Source organism: Theropithecus gelada, chromosome 11 (assembly GCF_003255815.1).
Source record: "Theropithecus gelada isolate Dixy chromosome 11, Tgel_1.0, whole genome shotgun sequence".
NCBI lineage: Eukaryota > Metazoa > Chordata > Mammalia > Primates > Cercopithecidae > Theropithecus > Theropithecus gelada.
In genome coordinates, this window is record NC_037679.1 from 9,528,550 (window position 1) to 9,549,064 (window position 20,515).

Sequence of the window (20,515 nt, forward strand, 5' to 3'; positions counted from 1 at the left end):
TCACTTCTACCACTTACTAGCTGTGTGATTTGGGCAAATAGGATGAACTTTCTGAACCTGATTCCCATTCTTCCAGTTAAATGCAATAATATATCTGAAGTTCCTGTTTGTTGTAGATGTATTATAAGCCCCTGTATGCACATAACTAAATTTACATAATTTATTTTCATTTAGTTTCTCCTTGTCCATATAATGTTTCCTCAAACAATTCCAGATTAGATTAGCATGATTCTCCTACAAAATGTATGTTTCCTTTAGTCTATCTGTTTTTACTGTTTCAAGACTGTAGTAATTTTTTTTTTTTTGAGACAAGGTCTCACTGTGTTGCCCAGGCTGGAGTGTAGTGGTGCATCCACGGCTCACTGCAACCTCAACCTCTCAGGCTCATGTGATCCTCCCACTTCAGCCTACCAAGTAGCTGGGACCACAGGCATACATACCACCACGCCTGGCTAATGTTTATAATTTTTGTAGAGACAACGTCTCACTGTGTTGCCCAGGCTGGCCTCAAACTCCAAGGCTCAAGCAGTTCCTCCACCTTGGCCTCCCAAAGTGCTGGGATTACAGGCGTATGCCACCAGACTGGGCTGATTTTACTTTTTATTTAGACTCCACCAGCTTGCCTGGCATGGATGCCTTTGTTTAGTAGGAGTTACACTGTTGATATATCACCTTAGCATAGAATCCTTTTAAAACAACTGTGAATATTTTCCTAGTAATTCTACTCTCACCCTTATATTCTTTCAAAACGTTTAGGTGGATGCCACCTAGTCCTAATTTATGCCTCTGGATGAGCTTTACTCTTCTTAAATCTGTCTTCCACATTACTGGTGTTTTACTTCCCTTGCTAATAATTCTTTAGTTATCCTCTATTAAGTACAGAATGAAATACAAGTTCCTTAGCATGTGATTTAGGATTCTTTTTTATCTTGCCTCTCTTTTATCTTTCCAGTCTCATCTCTTATTACATCTTGCTTATTCTTTGTGTTCCAAGTACTGGTAACAAAGTACTTTACACACACACACACACACACACATACACACACACACACAGAGCTTCTTCCTGCTGCCTTTCTTTACTCTGCTACACTCTCTGACTTCTCTGTTTTACTGACTGTTTCTTTTTTTGAGACAGAGTCTTACTCTGTCACCAGGCTGGAGTGCAGTGGCGCGATCTCAGTTCACTGCAACCACCGCCTCCTGGGTTCAAGTCTCCTGCCTCAGCCTCCCAAGTAGCTAGGGTTACAGGCACCCGCCACCATGCCTGGCTAATTTTTTTATTTTTAGTAGAGACAGAGTTTCACCATGTTGGCCAGGCTGGTCTCAAATGGATTACCTCAGGTGATCCGCCTGTCTTGGCCTCCCAAAATGCTGGGATTACAGGCGTGAGCCACTGCGCCCAGCTCATCTTTTCTAATTTTACATCTTCCCTGTCATCTCTTCTTAGATATATTTCACTGATCATGTGGGAATACAATTCTAAAACCATATTTTAGCACTTAACTGTAGAATTCTTCACTTACAGAGGTTCTACAGAAATCTTTATTCAAAAACAGTTTATATTACTGTAATATTTTTCTCTCACATGTAATATTAGAATCTTCTTGACGTAGCCATCCTTGTCATAAAATTTTTAATCTGTCAGTATTGTATTTGTTGTTGCATCTGTCTGTGATTTTTTTATTATAACATTAAATATTAGAGAAAGGTTTCTGAAAAAATGAATTAATCCTCAATGGGATTAAGGTTATGATTGTATAAAGTCATATTTTTAAATGATTTTACTGAGACAGGTCAGATTATGCCACTTAGGTTCTCAAAGTCTTCAATAAATCTAAACGAATCATAAAAATTGAGAAAGCGACATGGCACAGTGGCTCACACCTATAATCCCAGCACTTTGGGAGGCCGAGGTGGGCAGATCATGAGGTCAGGAGTTCGAGACCAGGCTGGCCAACATGGTGAAACCCTGTCTCCACTAAAAATACAAAAATTAGCCGGGCATAGTGATGTGCGTCTATAATCCCAGCTACTCAGGAGGCTGATGCAGGAGAATTCCCTGAACCCAGGAGGTGGAGGTTGCAGTGAGCTGAGATTGTGCCACTGCACTCTAACCTGGGCGACAGAGCAAGACTTCGTCTTGAAAAAGAAAAAAAAAATTGAGAGAAAGCTGTCAAAAAATTCCCTTCAAAAAGTACTAAGCCAGTATAATATCATAGGGGAAATCTGCCAAACCTTATAAGAACAGCTAATTTTACTATTAAATTGTTTCAGAGCACAAAAGATAAACTTCCACATTTTTTAATGATGCAAGCTTAAAATTATACCAAAACTTGACAAAGATAATACCATAAGAAGTAAACTGCCTGCCAAACTTAACTAATGAATACGAATGAGAAAAATCCTTAATAAAATATATTGATTCTACAATATATTCAAAGAAGGAAAAAAAAAAATAGCCAGGCATTGTGGCGGTGTGCCTGTAATCCCAGCTACTCTGGAGGCTGAAACAGGCTGATGCAAAAGAATTGCTTGAACCTGGGAGACAGAGGTTGCAGTAAGCTGAGATCATGCCACTGCACTCCAGCTTGGGCAACAGAGTGAGACTCTGTTTTAAAAAAAACAAAAACAAAAACAAAACAAAGAAGGTTACAGGTAGAACAAATAGGATTTATATCAGGAATACAATGATGGTTTAATATAATTATATTAATAGAACTAAGGAAAAAAAAATCTCCTTTTTTTTTTTTTTTTTTTAGACAGAATCTCGCTCTGTTGTCCAGGCTGGAGTGCAGTGGCATGATCTCGGCTCATTGCAACCTCTGCCTCCTGGGTTCAAGCAATTCTCCAGCCTCAGCTCTACTATAGGTGCATGCTACCACATCCGGCTAATTTTTTGTTTTGTTTTGTTTTGTTTTGTATTTTTAGTAGAGATGGGTTAGCCAGGACGGTCTCGATCTCCTGAGATCGTGATCCGCCTGCCTCAGCCTCCTAAAGTACTGGGATTACAGGCATGAGCCACTGCTTCCGGCCTTTTTTTTCTTTTCTTTTCTTTTTTTTTTTTTTTTTTTTTTGAGACAAGGTCTCGCTCTGTCACCCAGGGTGGAGTGCAGTGGTGCGACATGATCGTAACTCACCACAACCTTGAACTCCTGGGCTCAAGCAGCCCTTCTGTCTCAGTCTCCCAAGTAGCTGGGACTACAGGTGCACACCACCAAGACTAGATAATTTTTTTTTTTTAATGATGGAGTCAGGCTGGGTACAGTGGCTGACGACTGTAATCCCAGCACTTTGGGATGCCAAGGTGGCAGAATCATTTGAGCCTAGGAATTCAAGACCAGCCTGGGCAACAGGAGACCCTATCTTAAAAAATTTAAAAATTAGCCAGGTGTAGTGGTGTGTGCCTATCATCCCAGCTACTGGGGAGGTTGAAGTGGGAGGATAGCTTAAACCTGGGAAGCTGAGACTGCAGTGAACTGTGATCATGCCACTGCACTCCAGCATGGGCAACATAGCGAGACCCTATCTCAGGAGAAAAAAAGACGGGGCCCCCATATGTTGCTCAGGCTGGTCTTGAAACTCCTGGCCTCAAGCAGTCCTCTCGCCTCAGCTTCCCAAAGTGCTATGATTACAAGCATAAGCCACCTTCCCAGCCCATATTTTCTTTAATACATGTGAAAATAAAGTGTTCAAATCACATTATTTAACAAAATTGAACATTCAGGGTTTTTTTTTGTTTGTTTGTTGTTGTTGTTGTTGTTGTTTTGAAACAGAGTCTCGCTCTATTGCCCAGGCTGGAGTGCAGTGGTGCAGTAGTGTGATCTTGGCTCATTGCAACCTCTGTCTCCCAGGCTCAAGCAATTCTCATGCCTCAGCCTCCTGAGTAGCTGGGACTACAGCAAACCCAGCTAATCCATGGGTTTTTGTGTTCTCTTTTTTTTTTTTTTTTGAGATGGAGTCTCACTCCATCACCCAGGCTGGAGTGCAGTGGTACAATCTCGGCTCACTACAACCTCCACTTCCCGGGTTCAAGCCATTCTCCTGCCTCAGCCTCCAGAGTAGCTGGGACTACAGGTGCCTACCATCACACCCAGCTAATTTTTTGTATTTTTAGTAGAGACAGGGTTTCACTATATTAGCCAGGATAGTCTTGTTCTCCTGACCTTGTGATCTGCCTGCCTTGGCCTCCCAAAGTGCTGGGATTACAGATGTGAGCCACCATACCCGGCCTTTTTTTTTTTTTTTTTTTCCTGTAGACATGGGGTTTCACCATGTTAGCCAGGCTGGTCTCGAACTCCTAGATTCAAGTGATTCACCCACCTTGGCCTCCCAAAGTGCTGGGATTACAGGATAAGCTACCACACCCAGCCAATCTTTTTTGTTTTGTTTTGTTTTGTTTTTTTATCACATTGAATTTGGTTTAATTCAATTTTTCTTTTTTATTTTAGTAAGTTCAACTTTTATTTTAGATTCGAAGGGTACATATGCAGGTTTGTTACATGGTTATATTGCATGATGCTGAGGTTTGGGGTACAAATGATCCCATCACGCAGGTTATGAGCGTAGTACCCAATAGCTAGTTTTTCAACCCTTGTCCCAATTCCTCTCTCCCCTACTAGTGGTCCCCAGTGTCTGTTGTTCCCATCTTTACGTGCCTGTGCACCCATTATATATATGGGAGCTTATAGCTCCCATTTATAAGCAAGAATGTCGGTATTTGGTTTTCTGTTCTTCTATTAATTTGTTTAGGATAATGGCCTCAAACCGCATCCATTTGCTGCAAAGGACATGATTTTGTTCTTGTTTATGGCAGCATAGTATTCCATATGTTGTATATATGCCACATTTTCTTTATCCAGTCCACCACTGATGTGTACCTAGGTTGATTCCATGTCTTTGTGAATAATGCTGCAATGAACAGACAAGTGCATGTGTCTTTTTGGTAAAATAATTTATTTTCCTTTGTATATATACCCAGAAATGGGATTGCTGGGTCAAGTGGTAGTTCTATTTTAAGTTCTTTGAGAAATCTCAGCTGGGCATATTGTCTCATGCCTATAATCCCAACATTTTGGGAGCCTGGGGCAGGAGGATAACTTGAACCCAGGAGTTCAAGACTAGCCTGGGAAACATAGTAAGACCCTATCCCTACAAAAAATTAAAAATTAAAAAATTAGCCAGGCATGATGGCATAGCCCTGTAGTCCCAGCTACTCAGAGGCTGATATGGGAAAATTGCATGAACCCAGCAGATATAGACTGCAGTGAGCCATCATTGTGCTGGGCGAGAGAGTAAGACCATGTCAAAAAACAAAACAAGGGCAGGCGTGGTGACTCACACCTGTAATCCCAGCACTGTGTGAGGCCAAGGCGGGCCGATCACCTGAGGTCAGGAGTTCGAGACCAGCCTGACCAATAAGGTGAAACTCTGTCTCTGCTAAAAATCAAAAATTAGCCAGGCGTGGACAACAAGAGCAAAACTTTGTCTAAAAAACAAAACAAAACGAAACACCACCACCACCACAAAAACAAGAAATCTTCAAACTACTTTCCACAGTGGCTGAGCTAATTTACATTCCCATTAACAGCGGATAAGCATTCCTTTGCTCTGCAGCCTTGCTAACAGATGTTAGCCAGACTGAGGCAGGAGAATGGCTTGAACTCGGGAGGCAGAGGTTGCAGTGAGGTGAGATCATGCCACTGCACTCCAACCTGGGCAACAGAGCAAAAACTCTGTCTCTAATAAATAAATAAAAAGAAAAAAGAAACAGAATGGTATTTCCTAGGTTTTCTTCTAGGATTTGTATAATTTGAGGTCTTACATTTAAATCTTTAATCCATCTTGAGTTAATTTTTGTATATGGTGAAAGGTAGGGATGCAATTTCATTCTTCTGCATATGGCCAGCCAGCTGTCCCAGCATCATTTATTGGACCGAGAGTCCTTTCCTCATTGCTTATTTTTGTTGCCTTTGTCCATGATTAGATGGTTGTGGGTATGGGGCTTTATTTCTGGGTTCTCTATTCTGTTCCATTGGTCTATGTGTCTGTTTTTGTACCAGTACAATGTTGTTTTGGTTACTGTAGCCTTATAGTATAGTTTGAAGTTGGATAATGTGATATGCCTCCAGCTTTGTTGTTTTTGCTTAGGATGGCTTTGGCTATTTGGGCTGTTTTTTGGTTCCATATGAATTTTAGAATAGTTTTTTCTTATGTAGTGAAAAATGACATTGATAGTTTAATAGGAATATCACTGAATCTGTAGATTGCTTTGAACAGTATTATATCGTGCCATGGCACTCCAGCCTGGGGGACAAGAGCGAGATTTTGTCTCAAAAAAAAAAAAAAAAAAAATACAAAAGCCAGGTGTGGTGGCGTGTGCCTATAGTCCCAGCTACTCAGGAGGCTGAGGTAGAAGGATTGCTTGAGTCTGGCAGGCAGCGGTTGCAGTGAGCCAAGATTGCACCACTGCACTCCAGCTGGGTGACAAAGCCAGACCCTGCGAAAGGAAAGAAAGAAAGAAAGAAGGAAAGAAGGAAAGAAGGAAAGAAAGAAGGAAAGAAGGAAAGAAGGAAAGAAGGAAGGAAGGAAGGAAGGAAGGAAGGAAGGAAGGAAGGAAGGAAGGAAGGAAGGAAGGAAGGAAGGAAGGAAGGAGAAAATATGTTTGTAATGCTTTAATACAGTAAGATGGCTGCATACAAAATTGAGTCTCCATTTACAATAGCAACAATAACAAAAATAAACACTTAGAATATGCAAGAACTAGATGAAAACTTTAAGATGCTCTTTTTTTTTTTTTTTTTTTTTTGAGACTGAGTCTCGCGCTGTCTTACAGAACGGAGTGTAGTGGTGGCGCCATCTCAATTCACTGCAACCTCTGCCTCCCGGGTTCAAGCAATTCTCCTGCCTCAGCCATCCACGTATCTGGGATTACAGGCATACGCCACCATGCCCAGCTAATTGTTGTATTTTTATTAGAGACGGGGTTTCACCATGTTGGCCAGGTTGGTCTTGAACTCCTGACCTTGGGTGATCTGCCCACCTCAGCCTCCTAAAATGCTGTGAGATTACAGGTGTGAGCCACCGTGCCCAGCCCTGTATCTGTTTTATACATCTATTTAAACATACAAAAATCAAAATTTTGTGCATATGTGGTCACACATGCACACACACATACACACACACACACACACACACACACATAAACCTGAACAACAACAACAACAAGATGTATAATTGGCCTGGGTGACAGAGTGAGACTCTGTCTCAAAAAAAAAAAAGAGAGAGAGAGAGATACCATATTCTTGGATAGGAAGACTATATTAGTGAAGATAAGCTGGGTTTTGCGGTTTTTTAATAAAAATCCCAAGCCTCAGTGGCTTAAAACAACAAAAAATTTGCTGGGCGCGGTGGCTCACGCTTGTAATCCCAGCACTTTGGGAGGCCGAGGTAGGTGGATCACCTGAGGTCGGGAGTTCAAGACCAGCCTGACCAACATGGAGAAACCCTGTCTCTACTAAAAATACAAAATTAGCCGGGGTGGTGGCACATGCCTGTAATCCCAGCTACTCAGGAGGCTGAGGCAGGAGAATCGCTTGAACCCGGGAGGCGGAGGTTGCGGTGAGCCGAGATCGCGCCATTGCACTCCAGCCTGGGCAAAAAGAGTGAAACTCTGTCTCAAAAACAACAACAACAACAACAACAACAACAAATTCACTTGTTGCTCATACTATGAATTCATCATGGCTTGGCAGGGAGTGAACTTCCCTGTATTCTTTCAGGGACATGTTTAAAGGAACAACAATCACCTTGAACATTGTGGGTTATTATGCCAGAGGAAAAAGAAACTCTGTAGGTCATCAAACCAACCATGACAAGCTCAGCACAGAAATAACATATCAATTCTGCTCACATCTCATTGACAAGTGCTGGCAAACAGCGCTAATAATGACCTCAAAGACTGCATCATAAAAAATAAAACGAAAATAACAGAGAATGGAAGTGATCAATAGGCAGATCAATAGAAAATAATAGCTGGGCGGCCAGGTGCGGTGGCTCGTGCCTGTAATCCCAGCACTTTGGGAGGCCGAGGCGGGCAGATCACGAGGCCAGGAGATCGAGACCATCCTGGCTAACACGGTGAAACCCCGTCTCTACAAAAAATACAAAAAATTAGCTGGGCATGGTGGCGGGCTCCTGTAGTCCCAGATACTCAGGAGGCTGAGGCAGGAGAATGGCATGAACCCAGGAGGCGGAGCTTGCAGTGAGCCAAGATCGTGCCACTGCACTCCAGCCTGGGCGACAGAGCAAGACTCCGTCTCAAAAAAAAAAAAAAAAAAAAAAAAAGAAAAGAAAAAGAAAGAAAATAATAGCTGGGCGTGGTGGCTCACACCTATAATCCCAGCACTTTGGGAGGCTGAGGTGGGCGGATCACCTGAGGTCAGGAGTTCCAGACCAGCCTGGTCAACATGGTGAAACCCCGTCTCTACTAAAAATACAAAAATTAGCTGGGCGTGGTGGCACATGCCTCCAGCTACTCTGGAGGCTGAGGGCAGGATAATCGCTTGAACCCAGAGGGCGGAGTTTGCAGTGAGCCAAGATCATGCCACTGCACTCCAGCCTGGGCAAAACAGGGAGACTCCATCTCAAAAAAAAAAAAAAAAAAAAAATCCCCCGAAATAATAGGTTGGTAATTTGTTAAGAATGTCAGGAAAATTGTTACTTGCCCTAATCCATTTCTGATATTTGCAACTTTTTTGTTTGTTTGTTTGTTTTTTGTTTTTGTTTTTTTTTTGTTTTTGAGACGGAGTCTCGCTCTGTCGCCCAGGCTGGAGTGCAGTGGCCAGATCTCTGCTCACTGCAAGCTCCGCCTCCCGGGTTCGCGCAATTCTCCTGCCTCAGCCTCCCGAGCAGCTGGGACTACAGGCGCCCGCCACCTCGCCCGGCTTATTTTTTTGTATTTTTAGTAGAGACGGGGTTTCACCGTGTTAGCCAGGATGGTCTCGATCTCCTGACCTCGTGATCCACCCGTCTCGGCCTCCCAAAGTGCTGGGATTACAGGCTTGAGCCACCGCGCCTGGCCAGATATTTGCAACTTTTAAAAATCAGGACCAGGCCGGGCGCGGTGGCTGAAGCCTGTAATCCCAGCACTTTGGGAGGCTGAGATGGGCGGATCATGAGGTCGGGAGATCGAGACCATCCTGGCTAACACGGTGAAACCCTGTCTCTACTAAAAAAAAAATAGAAAAAACTAGCCGGGCGAGGTGGCGGGCGCCTGTAGTCCCAGCTACTCAGGAGGCTGAGGCAGGAGAATGGCATAAACCCAGGAGGCAGAGCTTGCAGTGAGCTGAGATCGCACCACTGCACTCTAGCCTGGGCAACAGAGCAAGACTCCGTCTCAAAAAAAAAAAAAAATCAGGACCAGGACCTGCTGCTTGCTGCCTCCAGGTCACCCCAACAGCAAATTTGCCATGGCAACAACCTCCTACATAATCTGCCATCTCCCTTTGTTTTTATGTTTGTTTGGTTGGTTTTTTAATTTTGTTTTTGTTTGTTTGTTTGTTTGTTTGAGACGAAGGCACAGTGTTGCCTCACTGCAACCTCTGCCTCCCAGGTTCAAACAATTCTTCTGCCTCAGCCTCCTGAGTAGCTGGGACTACATGTGTGTGCCACCATGCCTGGTAATTTTCTTTTCTTTTTTTTTTTTTTGAGATGGAGTCTCGCCCCGTTGCCCAGGCTGGAGTGCAATGGCGCCATCTCAGTTCACTGCAACCTCCGCCTCCTGGGTTCAAACGATTCTCTTGCCTCAGCCTCCTGAGTAGCTAGGATTACAGGCACCCACCACCACGCCCAGCTAATTTTTGTATTTTTAGTAGAGACGGGGTTTCACCATGTTAGCCAGGCTGATTTTTTGTATTTTTTTTAAAATAGAGATGAGGGTTCACCGTGTTGGCTAGGGTGGTCTCGAACTCCTGACCTCAAGTGACCCACCTGCCTTGGCCTCCCAAAGTGCTGGGATTACAGGCATCAGCCACTGCACCCTGCCTGTATTTACTTGTATATATTTTCTTAAAAATAAAAAAAAATTTTTTTAAATAAAAAAAAATTATTTTTTTATTTTTTCCTGAGATGGAGTCTTGCTCTGCCCCCCTGGCTGGAGTTCAGTGGCTCAATCATGGCTCACTGCAACTTCCGCCTCCTGGGTTCAAGCAATTCTCTTGCCCCAGCCTCCCAAGTAGCTGAGATTCCAGACACGTGCCACCATGCCCGACTAATTTTCGTATTTTTAGTAGAGACTGGGTTTCACCGTGTTAGCCAGGATGGTCTCAATCTCCTGGCCTCGTGATCTGCCCGCCTCGGCCTCCCAAAGTGCTGGGATTACAGATGTGAGCTTTTTTTTTTTCCATTAAAAAATTTTTTTGTGGGTACATAGTAGGTATATATATTTTGGGGGTACAGGAGATGTTTTGATACAGGCATGCAATGTATAATAATCATATCAGGGTAAATGGGGTATCCATTGCCTCAAGCATTTATCCTTTGTGTTATAGACAATCCAATAATCCAATTATATTCTTTGTTATTTTTAAATGTACAATTACATTATTATTGACTATAGTCACCCCGTTGTGCTTTCAATTGCTAGATCTTATTCATTCTATTTTTTTGTATCCGTTAACCATCTCTACTTTCCCCCCACCCCCACTACCCTTTCTAGCCTCTGGTAACCATCCTTCTCTTTTTTTTTTCTTGAGACTGGGTCTCACTCTGTCACCCAGGCTGGAGTGCAGTGGCGCGATCTTGGTTTACTGCAGTCTCAACCTCCTGAGGCTTGAGTGATCCTCCAAGCTGAGCTTCCTGAGTAGCTGGGACTACAGGCATGCACCATCATGCCCAGCTAATTTTTTGTATTTTTTTGTAGAGACAGGGTCTCAATTTGTTGTCCAAGCTGGTCTCAAACTCCTGGGCTCAAGTGATCCTCCCCCCTCAGCCTTCCAAAATGCTGGGATTACAGATGTGAGTCACTGCACCTGTCCCATCCTTCTACTCTTTGTGTCCATTAGTTCAATTGTTTTAATTTTTAGCTCCCACAAATAGGTGAGAACATGTGAAGTTTGTCTTTCTGTGCCCGGCTTATTTCACTTAACATAATGACCTCTAGTTCCATCCATGTTGTTGCAAATGGCAGGATCTCTTTTTATTATTATTATTATTTTATTTTGAGGCAGAATCTGACTCTCTCACCCAGGCTGGAGTGCAGTGGCACGATCAGCTCATTGCAACCTCCACCTCCCGGGTTCAAGTGATTCTCCTGCCCCAGCCTCCCAAGTAATTCTGGGATTACAGGTGCACGCAACCATGCCTGTCTAATTTTTGTATTTTTTTGCAGAGATAGGATTTCACCATGTTGGCCAGGCTGGTCTCGAACTTCTGACCTCAAATGATCCACCTGCCTCAGCCTCCCAAAGTGCTGGGATTACAGGCATGAGCCACCATTCCTGGTCTCATTCTTTTTTATGCTATTTCCCATTTTAAAAATCATACATTTCTGGTGAACCAAAAATGATGAAAGAAATTCAGAATAAGTTGAAAGCATCTCTAAACTTTTGAAGTTGATATTTTGGAGACCAACCATGATCCACAAAATATACTTGGCTTCTCTGCTGGAGATATATATGGATGAAATGGATCATGTTATATGTCATTTCTTATTTTCCAAAAAATATATCCCTTTTGCTATCTTAAACAGGCTTCCTTCTCATAGACCTTATATAAGACAGTCTTTTAGAACATATGGTCTGACAAATATGAATATACTTCTGGGACAATGACAGAAAATATTTGCAATCAGAACTAAACCAGAAAACTAGACATATAATAATTGTATCTACCTGGCATACTGGATCAGCCTATAGGCAATGTACTTGCGGAATAGGTATCCCAACTGAACCGTGTCCGTATGAAGTATCTCAATTATGAGAGTCCTAGCCGTTGTGTGCAGCTGTGAAGGGAGTCCACAAGTTTTTATAGCCTGATTTAATAGTATCAGGTTCTTCTTCTGAGCCTCCACATCAACAAAATACCTCTTTTCTTCAAGTTCTTGAGGAGAGGAAGGGGGCACCATTATTTTGGGTTTCTTGGTACCTGAAACTGAACTCAGTATCCAGGGCTTGTCTATAGGAGGGAATCGGGATTTCTGGTACCATTCCAAAGGTGAAATCTGTGATGTTTTGAGTAGAGTAGTGAGAGAAGATAGTGATGTAGGCTTCATGAGAGTGGGAAGGGCCCCTTCACCAGTGTAAGGGGTTTGGGATACTGGGGTCCTGTATTTGGTGAGATGGGACTGAAATGTTCTAAATGATTCCATAGCAAAAGGATCTCGAAGTATCTGGGTTTCTTCGGAAGTGTCAGAGACCTCCGGCATTTGGAACTTCTTAGTGGTGAAAGGTACTTGAGCTACCTTGAAAGCTGGAGCACGAGGATGGATCAGTGCTGATTTAGATGTCAGAGAAGAAATAATTGCCGATCTTTTCTTAGCAACAGAAGGGGACCAACCTTTCTGGGGCTTTCCAGGGGCTGGGGACGGCCAGAGTGTGGGAGGATGTCTAGAGGTGGGAGGGATCCATAATGAAGAAGCTAGCCCAGGAAGGGTCCATGGTGCCAGATGCTGCCCAGAGGTAGGAGCCTGCAGATAGGGAGATTGTTCAACAGTGGCAGGAGGCTGGAATTCCTGGAGCTGCTCAGAGAAGGTTAAGCGTCCAGATTCCAGGAGGTCCCCAGGGATGGAAGAGGCTTCAGGAACTAAGCGCTGCCCAGGAGAAAGAGAAGCCCAGAGACTTGGAATCTGTCCAGAAGTGGGTGGGACTCCAGCTATAAGACGCTGCCTGGGGGCAAGAGGGGCGTTTGACATCTGAGGTGGCGGAGGAGTCAGAGAGGCCCTAGTTATGAAAAGCTCCCTAAAGCTAAAGGCCTCCGGTTCAAAGGGCTGCCCTGGAGTGGGAGGGGCCCCAAATATTGGGAGCTGCCCAGGGGTGGGAGGGGCCTGTGGTGCCGGGAACTGCGCAGAAGTGGATTGACCTCCGTATACCAGGGTCTGTCCAGAGGAACGAAGAGTCTGTGGTGCCCCAAGCTTCCCAGGCTCAGAAAGAATCCCCATTTCTAGGGGCTTCCCAGGGGGAAAGGGGCCTTGGTTGAGGGGAACCCTTGATATCGGCAATATAGAGGACTTCTCAGGAGTAGGAACTGATGATGCCAGGGACAGCCTAAGGCTTGGAGACAATCTTGATATGATGGATTGCCCAGTGGGGAGAGAAGCCTTCGGTTTCTGAAATGGTTTATGGGACCACTGGACTTCCTTAAGGGTGAGGGGCGATCCCAAGGTATGGGCTTTATCTAAGGTGAGAGGAACCCCTAACTTCGATAACTGTTCTTGAGCCTGTTCTAAGTTGATAGGGGACTCCAAAACCTGGGTTTGCTCAGGGGTAAGAGTGACAGCTGACACCCAGGCATTTACTGGGGTGATGGGGACTCCCAGTGCCTGGGCCTGCTGAGGGGTGAGAGTGATCCCCTGAGCCTGCACCTGCTGAGGGGTGAGAGGGATCCCCAGGGCCTGGGCCTGCTGAGGGGTGAGAGTGATCCCCTGAGCCGGCATCTGCTGAGGGGTGAGAGGGATCCCCAGGGCCGGCATCTGCTGAGGGGTGAGAGGGATCCCCAGGGCCTGGGCCTGCTGAGGGGTGAGAGGGATCCCCAGGGCCTGCACCTGCTGAGGGGTGAGAGGGATCCCCAGGGCCTGCACCTGCTGAGGGGTGACAGTGATTCCCTGAGCCTGGGCCTGCTGAGGGGTGAGAGGGATCCCCAGGGCCTGGGCCTGCTGAGGGGTGAGAGGGATCCCCAATTCCTGGGCATGCTGAGGGGTGAGAGGGATCCCCAGGGCCTGAGCCTGCTGAGGGGTGAGAGGGATCCCCTGAGCCTGGGCCTGCTGAGGGGTAAGAGGGATCCCCAGGGCCTGGGCCTGCTGAGGGGTGAGAGGGATCCCCTGAGCCTGAGCCTGCTGAGGGGTGAGTGGGATCCCCAATTCCTGGGCCTGCTGAGGGGTGAGAGGGATCCCCTGAGCCTGAGCCTGCTGAGGGGTGAGAGGGATCCCCAGGGCCTGGGCCTGCTGAGGGGTGAGAGGGATCCCCTGAGACTGCACCTGCTGAGGGGTGAGAGGGATCCCCAGGGCCTGGGCCTGCTGAGGGGTGAGAGGGATCCCCTGAGCCTGCACCTGCTGAGGGGTGAGAGGGATCCCCTGAGCCTGGGCCTGCTGAGGGGTGAGAGGGATCCCTAGTTCCTGGGCCTGCTGAGGGGTGAGAGGGATCCCCTGAGCCTGGGCCTGCTGAGGGGTGAGAGGGATCCCCAATTCCTGGGCCTGCTGAGGGGTGAGAGTGATCCCCAATTCCTGAGCCTGCTGAGGGGTGAGAGGGATCCCCAGGGCCTGGGCCTGCTGAGGGGTGAGAGGGATCCCCAATTCCTGGGCCTGCTGAGGGGTGACAGTGATCCCCAATTCCTGGGCTTCGTGAGGGGTGAGAGGGATCCCTAGTTCCTGGGCCTGCTGAATGGTGAGCATGATCCCCTGAGCCTGGGCCTGCTGAGGGGTGAGCGTGATCCCCACTTCCTGGGCCTGCTGAGGTGTGAGATGAATGCATCTAGTGAGAGGCTGTCCAGAAATAGGAAGAGCTCCAGGCGGGGAGGGCTGTGGGGAGTGGGGAGGTGCGATTGATACAGGCTCCTTTTCATCAGGAAGATTCTCTAATGTCTTCAGATTCCTATGAAACTCTTTTCCTTCATATAACCACGGTACATCTTTCAATACACTCTTCCACCTGGGAGATAATGTCATTGGAGTTTGGGTGACCAGTTTTTCTAGCTCTTTAGGTTGTGTTTCCTTCATCTGCATCTGCTCCTTTGTTTTGGTCTGCCTTCTGAGATCCTCTGGCCCCCTCTCAGGCTTCTGCTTTTCCTTCCCTTTCTCCCTTCTCATGTTTGGCCCCAGATGTTTCACTTCCTTCTCAATCTGCCTCATCTGTCCATTCTCCTTTTCCAAGAGCAACCCTTGTGCTTTCATTTTTCGGGTGCCTTCTTCCAGTCGCTGCAGACTTGACTTTGAAAGCTCTTCTTCCTCCTGTCCTCTTTGCTTTTGCTTCTCCTCTCGCTCAGCCTGCTTTGGAGTTGTCTGTTTTTGCTCTTTCTTCCACATCTCTTCTTTCTGCCACTGTTTCTGTTTCTGTTGTTCTTGCTTTCCCTCCTTCATCTGGAGCTGCGCCTTTTTCTCTTCCCAGTTCTCACTTATCTTCTCGTAGTGCTCCTTCAAGAGATTTCTTTCTTCCAGGAACTGCTGTTTGAGACTCATGCCAGACATTTGTTCTTGACCCTCTTGCGAATATTGCTCCCGCCTTTGTTTTTCCGTCTCCTTGTGGTCTTTCTGTACTGCTGAGACTGTTGGAATATCTCTTTCACTTTCTATTTCAGCCAAGATCATTTGCATTAAATTGTTAATTACTGGATCTGTGCTCTCATGTGAGAGGAAGGTGCTGCTTTCAGACTTTGCACTAATTGGTGACTTCTGAAAATGCAATCCTGGCATAAATGAGACTACCTTTTTTTGTTTTATAGGTTTCTCTCCAACTCGTTCTTCCTTTTTTATCTCTTTGTATTTTCTCAAGATTTTAGTCACAGTTTCAGCCACTTTTTGGAAATATTCCTCCATTTTTGCCTTTATGATTCCTAATTTTTCAGCTTCTGTTCTTTTTAATAACGCCTCTTCTTTTGGAACAGTCTTTTTGTCAAAAGGCTTTCCTGTGTTATCAATTTTCTGTTTTAGGAAAGCCATTATGGCTTTCTGAAATTCTTCGAGGTTACTCTGTTCACTTTCGCCATCTGGACTTTCTAGAACTCTAGTAGATTCTGAAGTCTCGTTAGCCACTCTTGAGAGTGATTTGACAAGTCGGTGAGACTTGACTTGTTTGGTCAACACTTCCTTCTCTTCAGTTGTTTCTTCTTTGCTTGTGGTAGTTCCTGAAGAGATACGGTGTTTCTTTCCTTTTATTTTTCCTTTCTGTGGCTCAGCGGTATCATCAAACGGGATCATATTGAGTGGCTCCACTAGGCTGCTAATTTCACCTTCGCCCTCTTTGTCCAACGACTCAATGGTGGGTTCCACTTTAAACTCTGCTGCAGTTGGGCGTTTGTCAAATGGAGATTCACGTTTGACCATCCTAAATTGCTCCAACATCATACTTGTTCCACTTTTGCCACCTTGGCTCTTTGTTTCAGTTAAAAAGAGATGTTTTCTTTTTGCTTCAGTGGGTGACTTTGATTTGTCTTCAGGAAAGGATTTCATTTCTTTTCTTTTCTTTTTCAGTGCTTGTAACTCATAGTATTGACTAAGTTTGGCCTCTGAGACTCTCTGTCCACCTTTATTATCACTCAGATTTGGTCCAGAGGTCTCAGATACATGTGCGCCTTTTGTGTGCTTTCTTTTCCATGACTGATACTCGTCAATCTCATCTTCCTGATAGACATCACCTTCCTTCAGTGATACGTTATCTTTAGTGCTATCTTCAGAAATATCTTCAGAAGCAACAGGTTGCTGTTGCAGTTCAGTTAAATCTGGAGTTCTTTCAGCTTGGGCTATATATGAAATACTGGACTCCCATTTTATCCCAGAGTCCTTGGTCTCTTTTCTTTGGACTTCATCTACAATATTTTCAAGGTCCTTGTCTAAAATATTGTCCATATTGTCCTCAATATCACCAACTTTGATAATGGCCCTGGATGACTGTGGAGAAGGTCCAGGTAACACTTTCAAGGTTGATGATGTGGACAATATTGCGTATGTTTGTTCTGTAACAATTTTGGATCGAATAAGTTGTTCACATTTTTCTTCTGCATCATGAAGTTTCTGCTGAAGCATTTCATTTTCGTTACTGAGATCTTGTATTACCTTCAGAGAGAGCTCCTTCTCTGCTTCACTTGTCTCATGTACACACACAGTGGAACTTTGGAAGTTAACACCTTTTAATTCATCATTTAGCATACTCAAAGCTTTAGAAAGGTTTACTATTGTTGATGATATATATTTAATAGCACTGTTTTCCAATGTACTGAACATTGTGGTGCCTATGAGTTCCTGTAGCATACCTTGGATTTCTGAAACCTTTGTATTTGTTGCAAATTGATCACTAATCATCTGATCTGGTCTTAAAGCATGGGCTGTTGAAGGTCGTTTTATAACTCTTTCTTTCCAAGATTTCCATAGAGTACCTCTAGATACTGAAGAAAAAAACATAAAACAGTGAGATTGCATTTTTTTCTTTTGCATTGTGTTCTATCTATGTTTAAACCTAAGGAATTTATCCTAGATTAACTATAACTAATTAAATATAAGATAAAGATTAATCTGAAAACTTTAGCTCTAAAATAAACAGTATTACTTTTAAAGGAATGACTCTTTTCACACAATCACCTAGAACTTTTTCTTTCTTTTTTGTTGAGAGGGGATCTCCTTATTTCTCAGGCTGGAGTGCAGTGGCATGATTACTGCAGCCTCAACTTCCTGGGCTCAAACAATCCTCTCACCTCAGCCTCCCTGCCTGAGTTGCTGGTGTTACAGGTGCAAGCCACAGCGCCTGGCAATCACCTAGAACTTCTACCTCCAGAGTTTAGGACATGAATTCAGCTGTGACCTCAACTTAATTTTAGTTACAAGTTTGGGGTTAGATATAATGTATCTAAGACAAGGCCAGGGCTTGGTGGTTCACACCCGTAATCCCAGCACTTTGGGAGGCCAGGGCAGGCAGATCACCTGAGGTCAGGAGTTCAAGACGAGCCTGGCCAACATGGCGAAACCCTGCCTCTACTGAAAATACAAATATTAGCCGGGGTGGTGGTGCATGCCTGCAATCCCAGCCACTCAAGAGGCTGAGGCAGGAGAATCGCTTGAACCCAGGAGGCAGAGGTTGCAGTGAGCCAAGATTGCGCCACTGCACTCAAGCCTGGGTGAGAGAGTGAGACTCCGTCTCAAAATACATACATACATACATACGTACATAAAATAAAAGATGTAATTCAAGACAAAACTTTTCTCTGGCTTTGGTTATTCTAGCGCTTTCCATTTTCTTTCTCAGATTCGTGTCTCTCTTTTCTCTTTTTTCTGAATCAAAGCTAGCCTTGGTTCTTTCAAAAGTGTCATAAATCAACAGATAAAAAAGACACACATTTGGCCAGGCACAATGGCTCATGCCTGTAATCCAAGCACTTTGGGAGGCCAAGGCAGGTGGATCACTTGAGGCCAGGAGTTCATGACCAGCCTGGCCAACATGGTGAAAGCCTATCTCTACTAAAAATACAAAAATTACCCAGGCATGGTGGCAGGTGCCTGTAGTCCCAGCTACTTGGGAGGCTGAGGCAGGAGAATTGCTTGAACCTGAGAAGCAGAGGTTGTGGTGAGCCGAGATCACACCACTGCACTTCAGCCTGGGCAACAGTGAGACACACATTTGAAAAGATTTGAAATCTTTTTTTTCCCAAAAAGCAAAGATAAAACTGGGCAAAACTGCCAAAACAACAATTTTAAGACTTTGAAATTGACCAAAGGTATACAACACATTGAGAAGCATTTATTCACAAAAAACTACTGAACCTCAGTAACAAACGGTGAAAGTTTGCAAACTTGGAGTTGCGTCCATCCTCAACCGCCAGATCCATGGCCTGGAACTTCTACCAGAGTGAGGCAGGCTGTGAGGACTGACAACTCTACTGCCTACGGGGATGATTTGACTTGAGCAAAGCCTGGAAAAACCCATGCCTAGTGGCATCGTCGGCTGAGGCAGGAGAATCGCTTGAACCAAAGAGGCAGACGTTGCAGTGAGCCGAGATCACGCCACTGCATCCAGCCTGGGTGACAGAGTGAGACTGTCTCAAAAGTAAATAAATAAATAAATAAAAATAAATCATACAAAGTATGTTTCCCAATTGCAATGGAATCTACGTATATGTAAGGATTATATATAATGTCATACTAGTTCTCTTATTGAACCCTGAGTGATACGAGTTCTTAGTACAATACTAAAATCATGATTCATAAAAAAAAATTGATACACTTATTGTATTTCATCAAAATTAAACATTTTTAGGCTTCAAAAACACCATAAGAAAATGAAAAGACAAGTCATAGGCAGGGAGAAAATACTTGCAAATCACTTGTCTGATAAAGGACTTATATCCAGCCAGGCGTGGTGACTCATGCCTATAATCCCAGAACTTTGGGAGGCTGAGGCAGGAGGATCATTTGAGCTCAGGAGTTTGAGACTAGCCTGGACAATACGATGAGACTCTGTCTCTACAAGAAGTTTTTAAAAATTAGCTGGGTGTGGTAGCACACACCTGTAGTCCCAGCTACTCAGGAGACTGAGGCAGGAGAATCCCTTGAGCCCAGGAACTCCAGGCGGCAGTGTACTATTATTATACCAATGCACCCCAGCTTGGGCAACAGAGCAAGACCCTGTCAAAAAGAAAGAAAAACAAACCCTATATCCAGAAGCTGCAAAGAAACGTTAAAACTCCACCAGGCACGGTAGCTCATGCCTGTAATCCCAGCACTTTGGGAGGCCGAGGAGGGTGGATCACAAGGTCAGGAGTTCAAGACCAGCCTGGCCACGATGGTGAAACTCCATCTCTTCTAAAAATACAAAAATCAGCCAGGTGTGGTGGCATGCACCTGTAATCCCAGCTCTCGGGAGGCTGAGGCAGGAGAATCACTTGAAGCCGGGAGGTGGAGGTTGTAGTGAGCTGAGATCATGCCACTGCACTCCAGCCTGGGTGACAGAGTGAGACTCCATATCAAAAAAAAAAAAAAAGAAATGTTAAAACTCAATTTTAAAAATGGGCAAGTATGGCCGGGCGCGGTGGCTCAAGCCTGTAATCCCAGCACTTTGGGAGGCCGAGACGNAGACAATAACAAGTGTTGTTGAGGAAATGGAGAAATTGGAACCTGCATACATTGCTGATAAGAGTGTAAAATGGTACAGTCACTTTGGTAAATAGTTATGAGTTTCTTTAAAAGTTAAACATAAACTTACCATATGTCCTAGCAATTCGATTCCTAGCTATCTACCCAAAATAAGTAGGTAAATAATGGCATTATTCATAAAAGCCCCAAAGTGGAAACAATTCAAATGTACATCAACTAGTGAATGGGTAAACAAAATGTGGTATATCCAAACATGTGTAAACTAACAATGAAAAGAAATTACCAAAATGTCCTATAACATGACTGAATTTAGAAAACATTATACTAGTTGAAAGAAAATAAACAGAAAATACTACATATAATATGATTCTGTTTGTGTGAAATATCCAGATAAAACAAATGTAGTATAAAAGAAAATACATTAGTGACTGTCTGGTGCTGCCGATGGGTATAAGGATTGACTATAAATTAGTATGAGGGATTTTTTGGGATAATGGAAATGTTCTAAAA

General features: G+C 44.4%; 1 protein-coding gene across 1 annotated transcript in view; it reads right to left on the reverse strand.

Annotated features, from left to right (window-relative positions):
• Nucleotides 1-20,515, reverse strand: part of FAM186A (family with sequence similarity 186 member A) — a 72,746-nt gene that overhangs the window by 11,276 nt on the left and 40,955 nt on the right. Inside the window, exons 4-5 of the mRNA XM_025402999.1 lie at nucleotides 12,979-17,307; nucleotides 11,889-12,873 (exon numbers count right to left, since the gene is read on the reverse strand). Coding sequence (XP_025258784.1) covers nucleotides 11,889-12,873; nucleotides 12,979-17,307 — 5,314 coding nt within the window. The remainder of the gene's footprint in view (nucleotides 1-11,888; nucleotides 12,874-12,978; nucleotides 17,308-20,515) is intronic.